The sequence below is a fragment of the Labrus bergylta genome, chromosome 22 (assembly GCF_963930695.1).
Source record: "Labrus bergylta chromosome 22, fLabBer1.1, whole genome shotgun sequence".
Lineage (NCBI taxonomy): Eukaryota > Metazoa > Chordata > Actinopteri > Labriformes > Labridae > Labrus > Labrus bergylta.
Genome location: NC_089216.1, coordinates 16,362,138 through 16,382,506, shown reverse-complemented (window position 1 = coordinate 16,382,506; position 20,369 = coordinate 16,362,138). Strand labels below are relative to the sequence as shown.

At 43.9% G+C, this 20,369-nt stretch overlaps 1 protein-coding gene across 1 annotated transcript in view; it reads left to right on the top strand.

Annotated features, from left to right (window-relative positions):
* Nucleotides 1-20,369, top strand: part of pde5ab (phosphodiesterase 5A, cGMP-specific, b) — a 54,873-nt gene that overhangs the window by 25,367 nt on the left and 9,137 nt on the right. The window contains 10 exon segments of the mRNA XM_020643595.3: nt 1,952-2,060; nt 2,160-2,244; nt 3,987-4,162; nt 6,270-6,320; nt 8,232-8,378; nt 11,413-11,538; nt 12,241-12,335; nt 12,439-12,526; nt 16,792-16,892; nt 20,120-20,197. Coding sequence (XP_020499251.2) covers nt 1,952-2,060; nt 2,160-2,244; nt 3,987-4,162; nt 6,270-6,320; nt 8,232-8,378; nt 11,413-11,538; nt 12,241-12,335; nt 12,439-12,526; nt 16,792-16,892; nt 20,120-20,197 — 1,056 coding nt within the window.

Sequence of the window (20,369 nt, the reverse complement as noted above, 5' to 3'; positions counted from 1 at the left end):
TGCTTTCTGAGTTAGACTTTGAGGTTGAGCAGATAGTGGGGACAAATGATGTGCGATCTTTGGAGCCGTAAGCGTCTGAAACACAGTGTTACACTTAACTCTGTGTTGTAGGAACAAGGTCACCAGCTTTACTTTCTATCACGTCTGACTTTGTGTTCGCTGTCAGAGCAGCTCCAGGTTGGCGATGAAGTTTGGAGACATCAAATCAATCCACCCTGTCTGTGATTTCCTCCTCTCTGTGGAGCAGATGGACCTGTCAGATGTCGTGAGCGTCTGTGTTTTGGGGGAGAAAACAAATCCCAACGCTGTCAGCGACAACACAAAGTAGATATCTTATCTTGTCCAGTACCGCCTGCTCTCCTGGATGTTTCCCCCCCCGTGTTTAGATCGGCCTTTACATACCGCTGTGTTTATGTGCTGGATTTCCTCTGGGAGGGGCAGAGACATACAGAAAACTGGGCCACCGCAGGAGGGGGAGGGTACTGCAGGATGCCAGCTTTGACCGTCTGGAACTGCAGGAGGCTTTTTATATTGACATTAACCTCCAGCTGCGGACTCCAAACGACACAGCGTCTGTTTTTCAGAGCATTCAGTCGAGCCGAAGCGATGTCGAGCCAGCCCTCAGGAATGTAAGGGCGGAGCGGCTCACTCTGACAAAGTGGGCAAATTAACTTTTTCTGGATCTGGAGTTCGATTGTGGGCCTGAAATTAAAAGCTAACACAGCGCTGTCATGGTTGTTAGTGACGCCCGCGGCTGTTTTCTGTGGCCTCGTTTCAGTCAATCATAGAGGGAGAGGAAATGTGGATTTTTAGTGTTTTTTTGTAATTAAACTGGAGCACAAATGCACTTACTGTGCAAGCACGTCAATCAGAGCTGTGTGTGTGTGTGTGTGTGTGTGTGTGTGTGTGTGTGTGTGTGTGTGTGTGTGTGTGTGTGTGTGTGTGTGTGTGTGTGTGTGTGTGTGTGTGTGTGTGTGTGTGTGTGTGTGTGTGTGTGTGTGTGTGTGTGTGTGTGTGTGTGTGTGTGTGACAGAACAGATTGTTATAATTAGCCTGAAGTCTTAAAGTCATCCAAAACATAACTCATTCATTGAGGGACAGCTGGAATCTTGAGCCACACACGTCCACATTCACGCACACACACACACACACACACACACACACACACCATATCTATTACTATCTGCAGTGATGGAAACGGCATGCCAAACTCATTTAAAGGGCATTTATTGTATTTTTACAGTCTTAAATATGATCAAATTGCTGCACACACAGACGCACACACACACACACACACACACACACACACACACACACACACACACACACACACACACACACACACACACACACACACACACTGTCCCCCTGCGGTACTACAGCCAACATCCCCTGGCTTCTGCCTTAACCTCATGTTATGTTTACATATCCAGTCTCCATCATCATCCACGGTGCAGAATTACAGTCGACTCTGTGGCTGGACTCGGAGCAGCTTAAGACAACAAACACATTTATTAACCGCTGACGGGCGCCACTGACAGCTTCAGACACTAACCAGGCTGCGGCGTGGACACAGGGCTGCAGTTCTCTCAATAACCAGCAGGTGTTTTATTCTTCAGTGTCGTTAGCCAGACTGAATCTAAGGAGCAGCTGGGTGAAAAACTAAATCAATAAATGTCTCTGAGGGAAATTAGAGCTAGGTTTCCACTTGGTTATACATTTGGACTCCAGAAGAAGTTTATCCATCCTAAGCAACAAGTACAGTATATTAAATTGATGATTGCAATGACAGAAGCTCTGCAGGACTTTAAAAGTACCACTCTGGTAAACCACTCAAAGTGTCTCCTGGTTCTGCTGAGTACACTTGTATATGTGCACACAGAGTTCTGTGGTGTGTTCTCATTATACCCTGAGTTAAGAGGTTGTTTGTGTTGTTCTTGTGTCTCCACAGGGACTGTGACGTCAGTCAGATTAACTACATGTACGCCCAGTATGTTAAAAACACCATGCAGCCACTCAACATCACAGACGTCACCAAGGACCAACGATTCCCCTGGACAGTCAGTACACCTCCTCTCCTCTCCTCTCCTCTCCTCTCCCCTCATCTCTCCTCTCCTCTATCCCCAACGTGAGTAATGATCCCTTCTTTCCTCTGGCAGGATGAAAACCCCGATCACACCAGCAACCAGATCAAGAGTTTGCTCTGTACTCCCATCAGGAACGGCAAGAAAGACAGAGTTATAGGTACGCTCTATCTCTCCTTCTCTCTCTATCTCTCTCTCTCTAGCCCTTTTCAAACTGCCATTTCAAGCCGTGATATTTACAACCCTTTGACGGCACTCTTGTGAAGAAAATAAAATTCTGTAAAGGTCTTCTCTCTCGCTCTCTCTCTCTCTCCCTCTCTGTCTTGAAGAATCTCCCTTTGAAGTACTAAACCTGGGTTTATAACACCGCCTCCTCTTCATTTGGAAAAGACAGTATCTGCTTTGGGTTTTTTTTAGGATTCAGTGCCGCCATATTCACCGCTTTGAATCGCGTCCAATCTTTAAATTGTATCCACTCCTAAACTCGCCTGCTGCCCTGTCATATGCTGGAGGAAACACACCAGCTCCCCGCCCAAAAACATCCCAAGTCAACCAGAACAAAGCAGAACAGTAAAATCCAGTCAGAGGACAGAGTCTCTGCAGACACAGTCACTAACACACATGTACGGAAGCCCAGAAGCATAAGTCTGTATTTTATTTTGAAGGAGAAAACTACTTACTGTACCTTTAAGAAAAATCGTATGAATACATTGGTGAAAGAGGCTCACTGGATGTTCAAGTTTGGTGAAATTAAAGGTGAAATGTTCCTTTAAAGTATATTTTTATTACTGAAACTGTCAGCCTCATAAATGAACGAAACCAGAGCGAGGTGAACAGCGCAGCATTTAGAGCGTCTCTGTGGCCACATTTGAAGGCTTTAATGTTCCATCAGCACCGACACTTAGAGGCTTTAACAATCGTAAACTGGCGGCCTGAGAAAACATCAAGCCAGCGTAGCATTAGCACTTTCATTAGCTGTCTGTTCATGGCCCTGCCACTCTATCCATCACAGTGATTGTAATCGGCCTAATTATCTGATCGCAGCTCCATTGGTTGGAAATGAAGATGAGTAACGACTCCGGGGATCAAACCTCCTCATCGTCTCTTAAGAGTCCTGCTGACGAGAGAGATCAAAGCAGCTCCATTCATCACGCTCCGATGTTCTGCGTCCTCCTGGCTTCTTTAACGCTTCATGAATACAGAAGAGATGCAATATTCTGCCTTATAGGTGAAAGTCCAGCTGTAGACAAAAGCTAGTTATCATATCTCATTTTAAATATTACCAACAGTCAGTGATAGGACGAGACTTTCTTCAGTCTACAGTCACAGACGGGCTGCTCCAGTCAAGCTGCTTGATAGTCCGTTGAGTGTTCATGCAGCTAGTTGGTTGGTTGTGTCTACTTTTGGTTCCAGATCAGTTTTACTGAGTTTTACTACCCTTTAAAAAAGATACTGACTCAGCTGAAAATACAGATTTTGTGACATCCTCAAACTCGATTTTCAAGATTCAACTTGAGAAGTTCAATATGTCCAAGCCTGGCTCACAGAAATTGGGGAGCTTTCTGAGGTCTCAAACTTTATTGGTAACAGTGCCTAACACGTGGTGCTCCAGACTCCTGATCTACAGACGCCATGTTTGTTTCCTGTGTTGTTTATCCCTCGTGCCCCCTGAAGAAAAACCGCCCTAATTACTCGTTATGAGCACAAAATGTTCAAATGTTCATATGTGTCCCATTTTTTTCATCTACAACAATCTTGAATCTATTCCTCCAGTTATTAAATTTTTCAAATGTTTTATTGAAATCTTTTTGATTGATTTTGGTTATTATGAATGTAAAAATGAACCCTTTAAATGCCAGTTTGTATATATTGTATCATGTGTGTCCCTGTGTGTCTCTGCAGGTGTGTGTCAGCTGGTGAATAAAATGGACGAGGCGTCAGGCAGCGTGAAGGCCTTCAACAGGAACGACGAGCAGTTCTTGGAGGCGTTCGCCATCTTCTGCGGCCTCGGCATCCAGAACACACAGATGTACGAAACGGTGGAGAGAGCCAGGGCCAAGCAGGAGGTCACTCTGGAGGTCAGCCTCACACGCACACACACACTTCGTCTTCACACTGAAAATGCAACTTAAAGGCCACATATCCTCCTCCTTTTTAACAAGTGTATATAATTCTCAGAGCTCCCCAAATCATGTGTGTGAAGTTTCTTGTTCTAAATCCACTCTGATCCTGTATTTGATCATGTCTATAAACCCCTCTATTTCAGCCCTGCTCAGAACAGGCTGTTTCTGTGTCTGTACCTTTAAATATGTAAATGAGCTGTGTTTGACCACGCCCCCTCTCTGGAAGGGATCGGGTCGACTCGGTCTTTCTCGCTCCATGTCCTATTGTTTACGGTGAGAAGGCAGACTCAGAGGGTTAGAACAAATACCTAGCTGTGGGAGTGTCACCCACCTGGGGGAGGGGTTACTGCCCTTTGTGATATCATGAAGGGAAAATCTCCAAACGGCCTGTTTGAGCACACATTTTCTGAAAAGTGCAGCAGGCAGAAGAAAGAGAGGATGGACTTTTCTCATCATTGGGGGGCTTGTAGATGGACTAGAGACACATATTAGAGTTAGAGAAACATGTTGAAGAGGATTTTAAATAATATGTGACCTTTTTTTTATCACTATTCTCTGCTTGAATAACTGTCTTATAAAAGTGATATAACACTGGAGGTCAAGATGTCGTTCTAGATACCTTAAGAACGTATCACAGCAGAGCTCTCCAGAACGACATCCTGACCTCGAGAGTGATATTACTAAAGGGAAAATCATCTATAACTCCAGAAAAGAGCGTTCTATAAGCATGTGAGAAACTCATTATTCTCAGCTCTAGTTGCTCTTTAATACCGTCTTGATAGTCTTGTTACCTTTTTACCCTCCTATGGTTCTTTTTTAACATTTCCTCGAACTTAATTTGCACTTCAAACACTGCCTCCTCTTCTATCTTTCATATTTTCTCAAGTACACATCCATTTGCATCTTGTTTTTTTGTAGTCTTCATCAGAAACCTCACGATCAGCTTTTTTTATTTATGCTAATGTAACGTCTCCTCAGTTGAGCTGCAGGGTTTGATCAAAGCAGGAAAAAGTAGGATGGATACAAAAAAGGAAAAAGTGCGTTATGATGTCATCAATCATTATCTATCAGGTATGTGAGAAAAGTCTTTAAAAAAGTGTCTGTGCCTTGACATGTTGGAGCGTTTGGATGTGACAGGTAGATTAGCTGTAAAAGATTGCGTTGTAGTGGCGAGGGGACGTGAGGGTCCTCGCTAATATATTGAAGTGCATGGTGTGTGTGTGTGAGAGCCACATGTGGGCGTGTGAGTGACAGTGATGAGGACGATGCAGGACGATTTCAGGCTGCTGCTCGACACTTTTCCTGCCTTCAGCCTGTGTGACGCTCAAACTCATTAGAAGTGAGCCCACACACACTCAGTGGTGGAGCTGTCAGCTTCAGGTTGCCAGGGGTGACGTCTCCTCTCGGCTGCAGCTGACGCCCGCCTCCTCTGCAGCCCAGCAGCCTCCACTCATGCGTGTTCGGCCAGACCTCGCTCCGACTGGGCAGGAACAAATTAACCTCTGTGCCGTTTGCTCTACTGCTCATGTGCATGTGGCCACTGCAGCCCGGACAGGAGAGAGAGAGATTAATTATAGAAAAAGAGAATGTTTGAAATGTAAATGTTTCTCCCTCCCATTTCGTCTGATTTCCACTTAATACATTTTTCGGGGAAAAGTGTAAATTTCTGTCAGGAAGTATCATCAATGCTTCAGAAACTGGCGCTCACATGCTTTCATCACGTTAACACAGGAAGGGGCTGAAGCACAGGGAAGGTTTGAAAATGGCCCAAAATTGGACTGTTATTATCCAGCAGACATCAAAGAGGGCTCAAATGTACTCTGAGATAAAGCTGAAAAAAAGAGATGATGGCGGTCTTGGAGGGAAGTACAAAGGCCGTAAAGATGGTGGAGCTTGGTTACAGTGCTGTTCAGAAACAAGGACGCTTGGACTGCAGGAGATTGAACTGCAAACCTGTGTGTGTGTGTGTGCGTGCGTGCGTGCGTGCGTGCGTGCGTGCGTGCGTGCGTGCGTGCGTGCGTGTGTGCATAGCTCATGTTTTTACGTTTCTTGTGTGTTCCAGGTCTTGTCGTATCACGCCTCTGCTGCAGACGAAGAGTCCCGGGAACTCCAGGTAACCGCGGTAAATTCAAATTTATTCATTTAAAAATACACACTTTCATACGCCGACACGAGCATCAGAGCCTGAGCATGCATGCAGGATATAACACACTGACACACACACTGTCACATTCATACACACACAGGCAGATGTTGACCCTGAGGGTTAGAGGAAGCTGAGTTTGACTGAACATGAGGTCATTCTGTATGGCTGCTTTCTTTGCAGACGCTCTTTTAAAGGGGATATCTTAGAATTAAGAAAAAGAAATACTTCAAAAACCAAAAAAAAAAATCCAGCAACCCAATATCTGTTTTGGGTGGGAGTCTCTAAAGGCCCTGACGCACAAAGCAGACGACAAAGAACTGTATTTCTCTGCACTAATTCATGCACTCTGACTCTTTTTGATTGACACCTCATGTGACCAATCAGGACCTTCCATTCATTATTCCTGGGCTACTATGAGAGCCTGAGTAGAAACAGGACTCTCTCTCCCTCTCTCCCTCTCTCTCTCCAATTTCTGACTCTATCCACCGTCCTGTCTCTTAAATAAAGGTATGAAGCGCCTAAAAATAAACCTTGCTTGTCCTGTTCCTTCTCAGGGCCAACTTAACTACTTGAGTACATTTATCTGAGATGAATTAGCCAGTGCTGCGCGGTATATGTTGGTGCTTGTTCAGTGTAAACAGCACAGAGGCAGTTTGTGATGCAGAGGCAGAGAGTAGATGAAGTTTCACACATCAGATATTTCACTTATGTATGCAAAGTTTCACAGAGAGACCAGACAGTGCACAAACACTTCACTGTGTAGTCAGTCTGGGCGGTTCTGCAGCTTGTGAAGGAGCAGTGAAGAGTTGGTTATATTCAAGAAAATGATCTTTCAAGGTCATTGGTCTTTGTAGCCCAGTGATGTCACTGCTGAGCCGACAGCCTTGTAGAAAAAGAGTTCATAATGAAGAGGCTGCCTGCGTCGCCATGTTTGAATAAAAGCTTTTTATTTCATTAATCTCCAACTGTCCTTCAGACGTCTCCACAGGGTCGACTCCTCCGCAGCTCGACAGCTTCAGTTTAATGACTCTTAGAAAACAACTGTCTCCCTCCTTACTGATTCTGTTCTCACTTTTTTAATTAATACTTTAAAATACTTTACAAGGTTATTAATACATCCTGTAAGCTAACTAACTAGCTAGCCTGCTTTTTTTCCCATCATGCACTTTGAGAAAAAAGTCCAAATGTTTCGATAATTTTGTCTTTATTCTCAAAGTTGTTTCAATTTCATTTTCCCCATTTCGACTTTTTCTCAAAATGCATATTGAAAGGAAAGCTTCATGCCTGTCCCTATGTTAATCCTCTTGTGTAATCTTTGGCCTTTTTCACTTTTTAAATAAAGTGTACAAAACACTGAAGCATCCCCCTGCAGCCGGACGGACTCATCATTGTTTTAATTGGCTCTCCTGTACCTGACTGGTTCCTGACAGCACTCAGAGGCAGCTTCCAAACTAGAACCATAAGTGCAGCCCGGCTTTCACACCAGTCTCCGCTTTAACAATGACACCACCTGACTGTCTCAAAAGGTCCTGTTCTGTTCTCTCCTCTCAGAGAAGTGGCTGAACTAACAACATAACCTGATTAAGTGGTTTCTCCCAGGAGCCAGAGAGGGAATGTGTCACTCGGTATCTAGGACACAGGCTTGATTTTTTTCGGGTGCAATCAACCCAAGAGGCTGTTACAGTGTGTGACACATACAGAGCTGGGACTGTAACTGCAATTGCACTTACATCAGCAAAGTAACAATTCAGAATCTGTTACATTATAAACATGTATGCAGATGATCCACTTCCATATCAATGTGTTTATATCACTGAACCCCACGTCGGCTCTGATCGTCCTAATGTTTGCGTTTTATGTGTTTGTGTGTGTTTGAAGGTAGCCACAGTGCCGTCAGCTCAGTCGCTGCGTCTTCTGGACTTCACCTTCAGTGACTTTGAATTGTCGGATGCTGAAACCACGCTGGGTACGATCCGCATGTTCGTCGACCTCAACTTGGTCCAGAACTTCCAGATGAAGTACACGGTAAGAACTGACCTGGGATTGGATGGAATCATGGGATGGGATTGGAATCAATAATTTTATCTTCAAATCCTCTGATCGTCTTTTTTAAATTTGTTCCTCATCAATATATTTTATATATGCTGGAAATCCCCTTGGAGATTGAATCAAATGTTTTTGTTTTACTTTATGAAGATTCCTCCAAATGTTGTGTTACGTCTGTATATTACCCTGTTCTGCAGCTCTGCAGCTGATGTTGATTTACTTAACAAGGGGCACCTGGTCTTGAAGAAGTTCTTAAAAGTCCAGTAGGCCCTCAGAAGACAGAGTCTGCTCAAGTGGGAGCTTGATGGGTCTTGTGCCCCTTAGGGCGCGGGCACATTGTTCAATCCGTACCGTGCTGTAATGAAGCACGATTACCCCCCTCCCCCTCCCCAGTCCCCTGCTGGCCTTCACGGCCTGCGGTCACACTGCAAGACAAACCGGGCCTAAGCAAGGTTACCTCTTGTACATAACTTCATAACACAGCACATGCATTATGGCTTTATGTTATGATGAAGCGTGTTTACAAACAGACGGACTCGAAGAAAGAACAACAAAAAAAAAGAGACACACGGCTGAGTCCGCGTCTGCACATCGGAGAACAACACAGAGAACATGACAGCTACTTTACTGACTTTGTGTCTCATGAGTCATGTTAGTCAGATACAGACTGGACACTCTGGGATTTCTCCTGAATGAAAGCTGTCCACTTTTTGCTCGTGCATGAACTGTACCGTGCTGAAGCACACCTCTTCAAAGCATGCCAGGGCCAAGGAAGTGTAGTGTGCTCGAGCACAGATCGGAGCACTCACACTAGTCAAACAAACTGGACTTTAAGGGTGAAGCGTCCTTAGGCACTGAACGGATTGAGTAGTGTGAGTGCGCCCTGAGGGCCCTGTAGTTAAGGTTGGATCAGACGCCTTCCATTGGCAGAGCATAGTGGGCGGGAGGGAGTATAGACCTGGGTGAGAGAGTTTAGGTAATTTGTGGTCGTTTCTGTGGCTGTTTTGTAAGCGAGCAGCAGAGTTTTAAACGTGATGCGAGCAGAAACTGGGCGCCCGTGGAGGGAGATGAACAGCTGTGACGTGTGCTCGTGTTTCTGTATTTGGTTCCATTGTTGTTGTTGGATGTGTTCTCCTTAAAGCTCTGTTGTTGTATTCATTCCTGTAATTTGTTTTTTTTTTGTGTGTGGGTGTGATATTTGGTTTTGTGGTGTCATTATGTCAACTTGATGATGCTTTGTTAATATGGTTGTGTTTAAACAACACTGGATTGAGCTCTCGGGGCCACCGTACCCTATCAATCAAACATGTGTTGTTTATCATTTCAAGAACGCTGTTTATATGAGTGTGCAAATGGACTCTTTTCTCATACCCGGTAGTGTTTACGGCTTTGGAGACAAAGCCTGCATTACATCACAACAAAATACACACGGCGTTATTATTACGACCGTATCACGGCAACACAGAACCACAACAACAGACAACAGCAGCCACATTGTCCCGACGCGACCTGTTTTTGTTGTTGATCCCGGTACAGGTCAAGATCAGCTTCCTGGTCCATTCAATGCAGAAAAGGATTTCATTGTGAGCAGCATTAGAACGTTAAAACATGTGTGTACGCGAGTGAGTTCTTGGTTGTGTATTTGCCTGCATCCTTAACTCAGAGACACACACACACACACACACACACACACACACACACACACACACACACACACACACTCACACACATATACACAGAGCAGCATCATTCACCTTAAACACTTCCCCTTCAAAAATCTCTCTTCCTCCATCTCCGTCCAGCAGACCCTCCTCTCTCCTTGCTGCATCTCTTGGCGTCAGTTTTTTTTAAGCGGGTTTGGCTCCGGTCCTCGGCAGCGCTCGCCACCTGAAGTGGTCCTTGTGTGTCTGTGGCTGACCTCCGGAGTGTCTGCGGAGAGCGGACCTCATAAAGAGAGCCATTGATTTGCAGGACATTCTGGCCCTCCAGCAGAGCGGCCTGTCAGGTTTGACCACCCCGGAGCATCACGGCCCCCGGGGTGGTCAAACTGTGCCGCACGTTATTATTAAAACACTTTTTCTGACATATTAAATGCTGCAGTCGTTCATCATCATCAGTGTGCAATGCTCCTGTGGAGAAAATGAAACAGGACTTGAGTTCAGTTTATCTCTCTGTGTGTTTCTGGAGAACATGCTGAGCAGTGGAGCGCATTGATTAGCTGGCAGCGTGCTGAGCGTGCACTTTTAGAAAGACAAACATCCTGACAGTCGAGCCCCTCTGCTCATCACTACTGCTCTGTCTTCCTTCTGCTGCCATTTAACTATTTAACCCCCACTCACAGTGTTTTTTAAATTTCATTTATACTGTATGTCTGTCTTTGGCTGCGGGGTGCTGCAGTGGTTAGCGAGAAGGCTCCTGGTTAGAATCCCCATCTGACAGGATCCTCTCTGTGTGGAGTTTGCATGTTCTCATCGTTCATGTGTGGGTTCTCTCTGGGTACTCCGTCTTCCTCTCACAGTCCAAAGACATGCTGGTTATGTTAACTGCTGACTCTAAATTGTCCGTAGGTGTGAATGTGAGTGTGCCTGGTTGTCTGTCTCTATATGTCAGCCCTGTCAGAACAGTCCAGGGTGTAACCCCGCCTCTCGGCCAATGACAGCTGGGTTCGGCACCAGCGCCTCCCCCACCCCCCCGCGACCCTAAATGAGAAAAAACTAAATAGATAAAAGATGGATCTCTGTCCTACATTTTATGCCCAAGAACAGAAGATTAAAGCCACAACAACTCTGTGAAGAAGCTCCATTTGTTCGACGGCTGTAGATGTTTTGCACTGAACAAATGTCGCTGTCCCAAGATAAAATAGACCCAAGATAAATCCATGAGATTATGTCACAGAGCCGGTCTTTCCTTCATGGCCTGGGTAAGGTCACTCTCACTAAAGTACTCCACAATATGGCCGACAGAAATGGAGTAACTCTGTTTTTTTAATTCTGTGTTTCCCCTCCCCCTGCAGAGTCTGTGTCAGTGGGTTCTGAGCGTGAAGAAGAACTACAGGAAGAACGTGGCGTATCACAACTGGAGACACGCCTTCAACACGGCTCAGAGCATGTTTGCCCTGCTCAAGTCAGGACGCTTACAGGTTAGTTCAGCCGGACGTTGTTTCAGATGATCAGAGAGTTTAATCAGCAGAGGAAATCCACAGGTTGAAACAGCAAAATGAGAAAGAGGAAAGAGAGAGAGAGAGAGAGTGGGGAATGACATGAGGGAAAGGAGTCAAACCTGGACCGCCTGCTAGGAGGACTAGCCTCCAAACATGGAGTGGTACCTAACCACTTGGCCAACTGCAACCCTCAAAATGAGCTCGTTCTTAAAAAAAAAATTGCAACAGGGTTTTTGAATAAAAAATTGTTTTTTATAAAATATAAAATAAAATAAAATAAAAAAAATCTCTTATCAAGTCCGCCCATTAATTGACATTTTCACTTAATTTTCTACATTTAAAATCTTTTCTCGGAATATAAATAAGACCTGGCCCATAAACTAAAGAAAACACTCAGAAAACTGTCAATAAAACACTGAATAAGAGTCATTTCTATTTCAAATCTTTGCCACTATCAGCTGCTGGAGGATCACACGTTCATCTCTGTTGGAAACCTGCTTTCAGGTTTAGTGTAGAAGCTGTTACAGGGTTGGAAGTATTGCAGCTTGAAACCGCAGTCTGAAGACTTTGTTTGTTTGTATATTGGCAGCAGATCCATTAAAAACAAAGCTGCTGTATGTGGATGCTGTGTTTCTTTTTATTTCCATCCTTCCCTCTAACTTCCTGCGTGTCTCCTGACAGTGTTATCTGAGCGACCTGGAGGTTCTGGCTCTGATGATTGCCACCCTGAGCCACGACCTGGACCACAGAGGAGTCAACAACTCCTACATACAGAGGTGCAGCATGAGTCACAGAACTATACGTCTGATTGTATACGAGTGTGTGGGAGCTCATTGTATTTATCATTATGTGTGTGTGTGTGTGTGTGTGTGTTTCCAGGAGCGACCACCCACTGGCTCAGCTCTACTGCCACTCCACCATGGAGCATCACCACTTCGACCACTGCCTCATGATCCTCAACAGCCCGGTACAAACACACACACACACACACACACACACACACACACACACACACACACACACACACACACACACACACACACACACACACGCATTTTGAGTTTGAAGATTTAGCTGTCATGGTTGATGTACAGTGGCTACAGTCATTGTTGCAGCTTCCGTGGGTTCGAATCCGACCTGGACCCTTTGCTGCATGTCATCCCCCCACTCTATCCACCAAATATTTCCTGTCTCTCTTCAGATGTCCTAACTAATAAAAGCAAAAATTAACTTTAAAAAAAAAAAGTCTCAATTCACACATAATTACTGTACAACATTAAATGAATGTTATGATGTTAGCATTGTTAGCATTAGCATGGTTTGCAAGGTGCATGCATAGTTCAAGCTTTATGCAATTTTATTGGTCGTGCTTAATTTAGGTTACAAAGAGCAGTGCTTAAAAACAATAAACAATCACATTAAAGCCGAACGTGAAACTCTTTCCCAACTCGTCGAGCCTCAGGACCCAAACCCAAAACCAGATAAAATGTCTCATGACCCACTGAGAACGGCTTCACGGCCCACTTTAGGTTCCCGACCCACCTGTTGAGAACCACTGCTTCAGAGTGTCCTTTGAGCCCTTAGCAACACCTTCTTCAAGTGTCAACGCAGAAACTAATCCATCACAGGTAGCCCAAAGCCTCCCTGCTTTAGATGTATGAAAGTGTTGATATTAAATGAATATACATGTTTAAAGATGTATGATTAAAGACATTCAAGAATGACTTTAAATGCTCGATATTCTTCTTTACTTTGTATGAATCGGTCTTGAAATCTCCGTATTTATTTGATTTCTCTCAAACAGATTTATTCTTAAACGGCTCTTCAATGACTCCACAGATCTGATCTCTCAGTTATGTAAATCCTGACATTAGCTGCCCTTTCACAGCTGCAGCTGATTCAGTATGCAGCAGCTGAGCTCTGTGCAGGCGCCACAAAGACCATTCGTCTTCGCCCATCCCAGTGTCCCTGCTCCACTGCACGGCTCACCGCCACACTCAGAAATCCATTTATAACGTCGATGGCTTGCAGAGCTCCGTTCTGTCTTTGACGCTGAGTCGTGAGTCTCAGATCTCCGCTGTCGCCCCTTCAACAGCAACCTGTAGATATTCCCTCATCTGTGCTCGAGATTCCTGTCGGAGGTTTGATGTGTGTTTTCTATCGCGGAAGCCAGAACCCTTTGCTGAGGCCAAAATCCCCTGCAGAAAGGAATCATTGAATAGCAAGCTATAATATAAAGAAAACTTCACAAGAGTTGGTAATGAAGTTGTGCTGCATGATGTTATAAACACACTGACCTCATCAATCAATAACTCCACCGTGTAATGTAATCAGTATGTGAATCCTCCGTTAAGCCTTTTGTGTGTTGGCAACCTTTTCGTGCCAGCTCATCTGGACTCATTTCCTCAAACAGATTTTGTACCCGGAGCAAAATCCAGGACACCATCCCTCACTGGTTTCCTGACCACAGAAAAAAGGGGGTTCACAAATCCCAGCCAAGCTGTGAGCTCGTCTCACTGAATACAGCTTTAACTCGCTCCAGTAGATCGTGCAAACCGAGTGCAGGTTAGCTTATAGCTAAATGAAATCGGTTGCACGACACAAGCTGAGTCTTTAGCAAAGATTACCTGTCACAAAAGACCAGAGGTGAAAGTAGTTTTTCAATTCTTATTGATACTACTTCCACAATCGTTATTCATACTGTCCCAGAACAGTAAGTCGTTGCCATGAGATGATTATTTTTAGTAGTCTTCAGTGTTTCTGTCAGCGTTGCTGTCGCAGCTTGCGAACCATAGACTGTAGAAAACACGGACGTAATGTCAGTGACGTCACCCTTTGGTTTCACTGGAGATTCTTCTCCAATGAGGGAGGTGGCTATATTGGAAATGCTGACTCAAACTTGTTTTTTTAAAGGTTTATTTTTGGGGCTTTTTATGCCTTTACTGTAATTTAGAGACAGGACAGTGGACAAGGCCAGGAACTGGAGAGAGAGAGAGAGAGAGTGGGGAATGACAAGCAGGAATGCAACCACAGGCCACGTCCCCGCCGCCCCGACTCAAACTAACTTTTGACCAATGTAGAAACAGGAAAAGGGGTGGAGCTGAGGCGGTCCTTACACCTCGTGATCAACGGCTATTGCACACCCACCTCAATTCTCTGCGCCTCTAATTATTACTGCCCCCCCCATCTCCACCACCACAGTTTAAACTGCTAAAAAATACTCTTCTAATATGTGACATAATGGGGATCCATTGGCTTTTGCAGCCAGCCTCAAGTGGACACTAGAGGAACTGCAGTTTTTTGCAACATCAGAGGTTGCTGCTCGGTTTCAATCCTTCTCAAATACAGCATGATGTTTATTTTGTAAGATAAAACTATGCAATGCCCCAAATGTCCTCTAGTAAAAGTCAAAATCTTCTGCCTCAGCTGTACTTTAGTGTCGGCAGAACTCCTTAACAAATGTTTCTCCTAACTGATCTTTTTCAAACTTAACCCGTCTTCGTTTTTTGTGCAGAAGAAACTGACTTCTTAATCCTGTAAAGAGTCTCCTAACGACTGATTTACTGTGGAAACATAAACTGTTATCAGTGATGTGTACATCATATAAAAACTGTAATCTGCACTCTGAAAGCGTTCTCAAACTGGGTCACACAGTTTAAAACAATCAGTCAATGTGAGGTTGCTGCTTTCTGCACAGTGAAACAAGCTGTTTACGTCAGGCCTTAATGTCGTTGCCTGCTCGCTGCTCGCTGCAGCATCCTCGATCTCTCTCCCTCTTCTTTATTACGCCTATTCTGCTCATTTTCAGCTGCTAACCTACCTTAGAAGACTCTGATGGCCCCCATAAAACAGAGTGACTAACAGCCCGCTCTGATCTTTATGGCCTCAAAACAAACTCTAAATACACTCCTGGCTCCACGGCACCACTTAACCCCGCCGCTGCACGGACGTTATTCACGAGCACACACGGCTGCAGCGCACCGTTTTCATGCGGGCTGAAAAGCATTAATGCAAACACACGCTCTCAGCAGCACTTGAAATGGAGGAGACATAGAATATGTGTCAATGAACATGCTAATAAACACTCCAGGTGTGTGGGCCGCATTCAGCTACTCATTTAGGAGTGTGTTTATGCAGTCTGTAGTGTTGTCATAGCAACCTCTTGAGTGGCCTATCAGAGAATTAATCCTATGAGTTCATAGTTTCTTTATATTACACAGTTTTTATCCATCTGTGTGTACATTTTTACTCCTTGTAAGTATTAACAGAGCCGTTTCTTGCCATATCCGGACTATGTGGCGCATTAACCCCCCGCAGCAGCTAGGGGTCCCGAAGCCTCAATAGTTCAGCCTCAATAGACAGTATTTGTGGAGAATTAAAATGACCTGTTTGTTGTAGCCAGCCAAGCCCCCTCATGACATGTGTTTAGTAACAAATGTATATGCTTTAAAGGGGACATATTATGAATAATCCACTTCTACAGTGTTTCTGAACATATATTTGGGTAATCTGAGAGTCTGCTGACCCACAAAATGTGAAATAAACCCATCCAGTCCTTTGTTTGTGGTCTGCATAAGTCTTACAACACAGAGAAAAATGCTCCGTTTCTAATGTGCTCTCCTTGTGATGTCACAGTGGGATTCTGGTAAAAAAACAAAAAAACCCTCCCCTCCCCTGGTATCTCCACCCATGAACTCCACCCCCAGACTAGAACAAAACTTTTGTGCAGGTCTTCTATTTTTATTCTCGCTAATGAAGGAGTGATGTCTACTGTTCTGAGAGAGCTGGTTTATACAGGGTCACAAACCTCCTCTGGTGCTTGATTCATGTTATATTTTGACCAAAGCACAGCACAGATGTTTCATTAGACCACAGGGGACTGTTTGAAAAGGTGGAGAAGGGGGATAATATGTCCTCTTTAAAATCAATGAAGGATACTAACAAAATCATTTTGTGCAGGTTGAACTTTCTTGGGTCAACTTGAGATGTTTATTTGAATTTAGGAGAGGGTTTCACATATCTTATTTTCCTCCTAAAGTGTAACAGATTGATGCATATCTACAGATCATCTGAAAGGCGTTGACAAAAGAGGGGCTGCCAAACAGCATCTAGCATTTGCCCCCCGGATAAGGCTAGAAACGGCCCAGATTATTCGTTAAATAAAACACATACCTGTCCCTACACTGACACTGTTTCTTTCCTTCCTCCTCTTCTGATTCACCGCCTCTCCAGGGAAACCAGATCCTGAGCGGTCTCTCCCTGGACGAGTACAAGGCCACTCTGAAGATGATCGAGAGGGCTATTCTGGCCACAGACCTGGCGCTGTATATGAAGTAGGTACCAAATGTCAAGCCCAGATGCTAACCTGACTGGAGAGGGGGCACGGGACAAGGAAAAGTCTGATTGGGCAAAGGGGAAGTGACTGCAGGCTATTTTGGACAGATGGACTGTCATTAGTTTCAGTCAGCACGAAAATGGACTAGAAACTGGTTTTCATCATCTCACAGCATCCTGATTTTGCCAGTCTGTGTTTTTAGAAAGGAATTGTGCAAAGTTGAATCTGAGGGCAGAGTGATAGACGGCGTCCAGAGGCTTCAGAGTTGAGTGTGTACGATCAGAATCAGATCATTCATACAGCTCTACAGCCAGAATATCGTTGTAGTACAAAATAGCACCGCAAGGTGGTGCATCTGTTGTGTTTTGAGTTTGTGAAAGAGAAGGTTGTTACTCTGACAGCCGTCTTGTTGAGCGTGTGAGACCGAGAGTGACGAGTCGGTGCAGGTTCCCTATGTTTACCTGTTCATGTATGATCAGTGGATACAACACCATAGAGTCGTTGTGTGGTCAATATTAAGGTTTGTAGAATAAGAGTGCTGTGTCGCCCTGTTGTCTGTCAACTAACTGATGCTAACCAGCTAGCCTGGGACCAGAGATGTAAAGAGTACTAATATATTCTACTCAAGTAAAAGTACTGTTACTTTGATACAATTTTACTAAAGTACAAGTAAAAGTACTAATTTAAAAATGTACTCAAAGTAAAAGTAAAAAGTAACTTGTTTAAAATGTACTTTGAGTAAAAGTTACTTAGTTACTTTTTTTGACAACGCAACTCTCGTGTGTCGTGACAAAAGGACGAGAGGATATTAATCTCAAAGTTTTTTTAATTAAAGGCAAATCTTTACAAAGTTTATCTTTTCAGATAAACATTTTATTTTCTACCCCATTGACAAAAACAAAATATAAATAATGACGAATAAATAATCAAGGATTATATGTTCAAGTGATCAGCTGTTTTATGAAGGGAAATGTTTAAAGGCTTTATATGAGATTTTTTGATCCAGCAGATGTCGCCCTTGAGCACCAGCATGAAACCTAAACAACTTGCGCTGCATTGTTGTGTTAGCATGCTAATGCTAGCGATCTTTATTATGCTCGTATCTTCACACTGCATGTACATTTACCTGAAATGAGCGTGATCTAGAAACACAGTTAAGCAGTGAGTACAGTATGTTATTCTTCTTTTCTCTAGTCCCTCAATTAAACAACTTTTATACTCAAGGGGAGGAGTCAGCCGGCCGTCCCGACGATGTAAACAAACTGAAGATAGAACTCTGAAAACTCTGAAAACATCACAGACAGTGGGACTCGGGTGTTACACCCATTGTAGACAGTCATGACTCACAGAGTTATTTTCAGAGGATATACTGGATTTCTATTTAAGTGTGAAAAATCTCATATAAAGCCTTTAAACTATTTAAGAAAATACTAAAAGGATCTTTGTCTCAATCATAAAAAGTATAAAAAGTATTTGTGTTTTTAGTTTTATTATTCTGAGGCTAGTTAGTCTCAAATGCAACTTCAAAGGCTGATGTAGCTGCAACTAAACCTGAGATGAAATATAATCCATTGATTGTTTTTAAAATGAGCCTGTATGAGATTATAGTAGATGTTTAAGTCACTGTTTGTTTACCTCTTAGCTACTGAAGCTTCTAACTGAATCTGTTTGGTTTGAAGTATTTATTTCAACACATCTGAGATGTGTTAAATTGCACCAGCTTACAACACCCAACTTCCTCATACATCTGCTTCAAAATAAAAGCACATCACAGAGATGGCAATTAGGGACTTTTATTGTGAAAAACTTTCCGGAATTGATTTGTTTATCCCTCGGAGCTCTCTCTCTCTCTCTCTCTCTCTCTGTCTCTCTCTCGCTCTGTCTCTCTCTCTCTCTGTCTCTCTCTCTCTCTCTCTCTCTCTGTCTCTCTCTGTCTCTCTCTCTCTGTCTCTCTCTCTCTCTCTGTCTCTTCTCTCTCTCTCTCTCTGTCTCTCTCTCGCTCTGTCTCTCTCTCTCTCTCTCTGTCTCTCTCTCTCTCTGTCTCTCTCTCGCTCTGTCTCTCTCTCTCTCTCTCTCTCTCTCTCTCTCTCTCTGTCTCTCTCTCGCTCTGTCTCTCTCTCTCTCTGTCTCTCTCTCTCTCTCTCTCTCTCTGTCTCTCTCTGTCTCTCTCTCTCTGTCTCTCTCTCTCTCTCTGTCTCTCTCTCTCTCTCTCTCTCTCTCTCTCTGTCTCTCTGTCTCTCTCTCTCCCTCTTTGTCTCTGTCTCTCTCTCTCTCTCTCTCTGTCTGTCTCTCTGTCTCTCTCTCTCTCTCTCTCTGTCTCTCTCTCTGTCTCTGTCTCTGTCTCTGTCTCTCTCTCTCTCTCTATCTCTCTCTCGCTCTCTCTCTCTCCCTCTCTCTCTCTCTCTCTCTCTCTGTCTCTCTCTCTCTCTCTCTCTCTCTCTCTCTCTCTCTCTCTCTCTCTCTCTCTCTCTGTCTCTCTCTCTCTCTCTGTCTCTCTGCCTCTCGTCGCTCCGGTGCTTCATAGCAGGCCTATTTTTTTTTTACTCAGTAACGGATGTGATTTAAAATGTAGCTAATTACAAAACTTAACAGAAAACCTACTTAAGTAAAAGTACAGATTTTAAAAACGACTTAAAAAGTAGTAAGTACACCAAATAACTACTCAATTACAGTAACGCAAGTAAATGTGATTCATTACGTTACACCTCTGCCCGGGACTTATACCTGCCGTTTATTTCTCCACCTGTACCAGCCACGTCACACTCTCTAGCTGTCCCTATGATTAAAGGCAAACAATCTTAATCTATACATTGGAAAGAAACCCTTTTAGTACTTTTTTAATTGGGCGTATATACCTGCTCACAGAGGCGTTTTGCAGCTGCTGGATGAAGTACGCTACTGGATCATTTCTAAATCTTTTTATACCAATTTCTCATTTCACCTCCTAAATATTTAAAAACAGAGCAAACTAGAATTTCCCTTTAAAGGCTTAAAGCCGGTATGTTTCACCAGAAACTTGGTGAAGTGTCGTCTCTTTCATCTTGGCTGCAACTTTTTTCTTCTGTACCTTTAGCCCTATTTGTTCCACTTATCGTCCTCCCTGATTACAGCTGTTATCTCATCCCTCATTCAGTCTAGACTGTGGGTGGCAGGGGATGTAAGTACGTTTAATATGCGGATAATTATCTGCTGTGTCATTATATATGTGTGTGTGTGTGTTTTCAGGAGGCGGGGGGAGTTCTTCGAGCTCACCAAGAACAGTCAGTTTGTTTGGGAGGATGAACATCACCGAGACCTGCTGAGGTGAGCGCCAAACCTCCAGAACTTTTGACACCAACACATACACGCTAACAGAACATCAACAGTGAGACAAGTCATGTTTTTCCAAGAGTCAGGGTTAGAGTAAGGATATTATCAGCTCAGTCTGGTATAAAAAAGATAGAGTGTCTAAAATTCAAAGACATCATCAGAAATT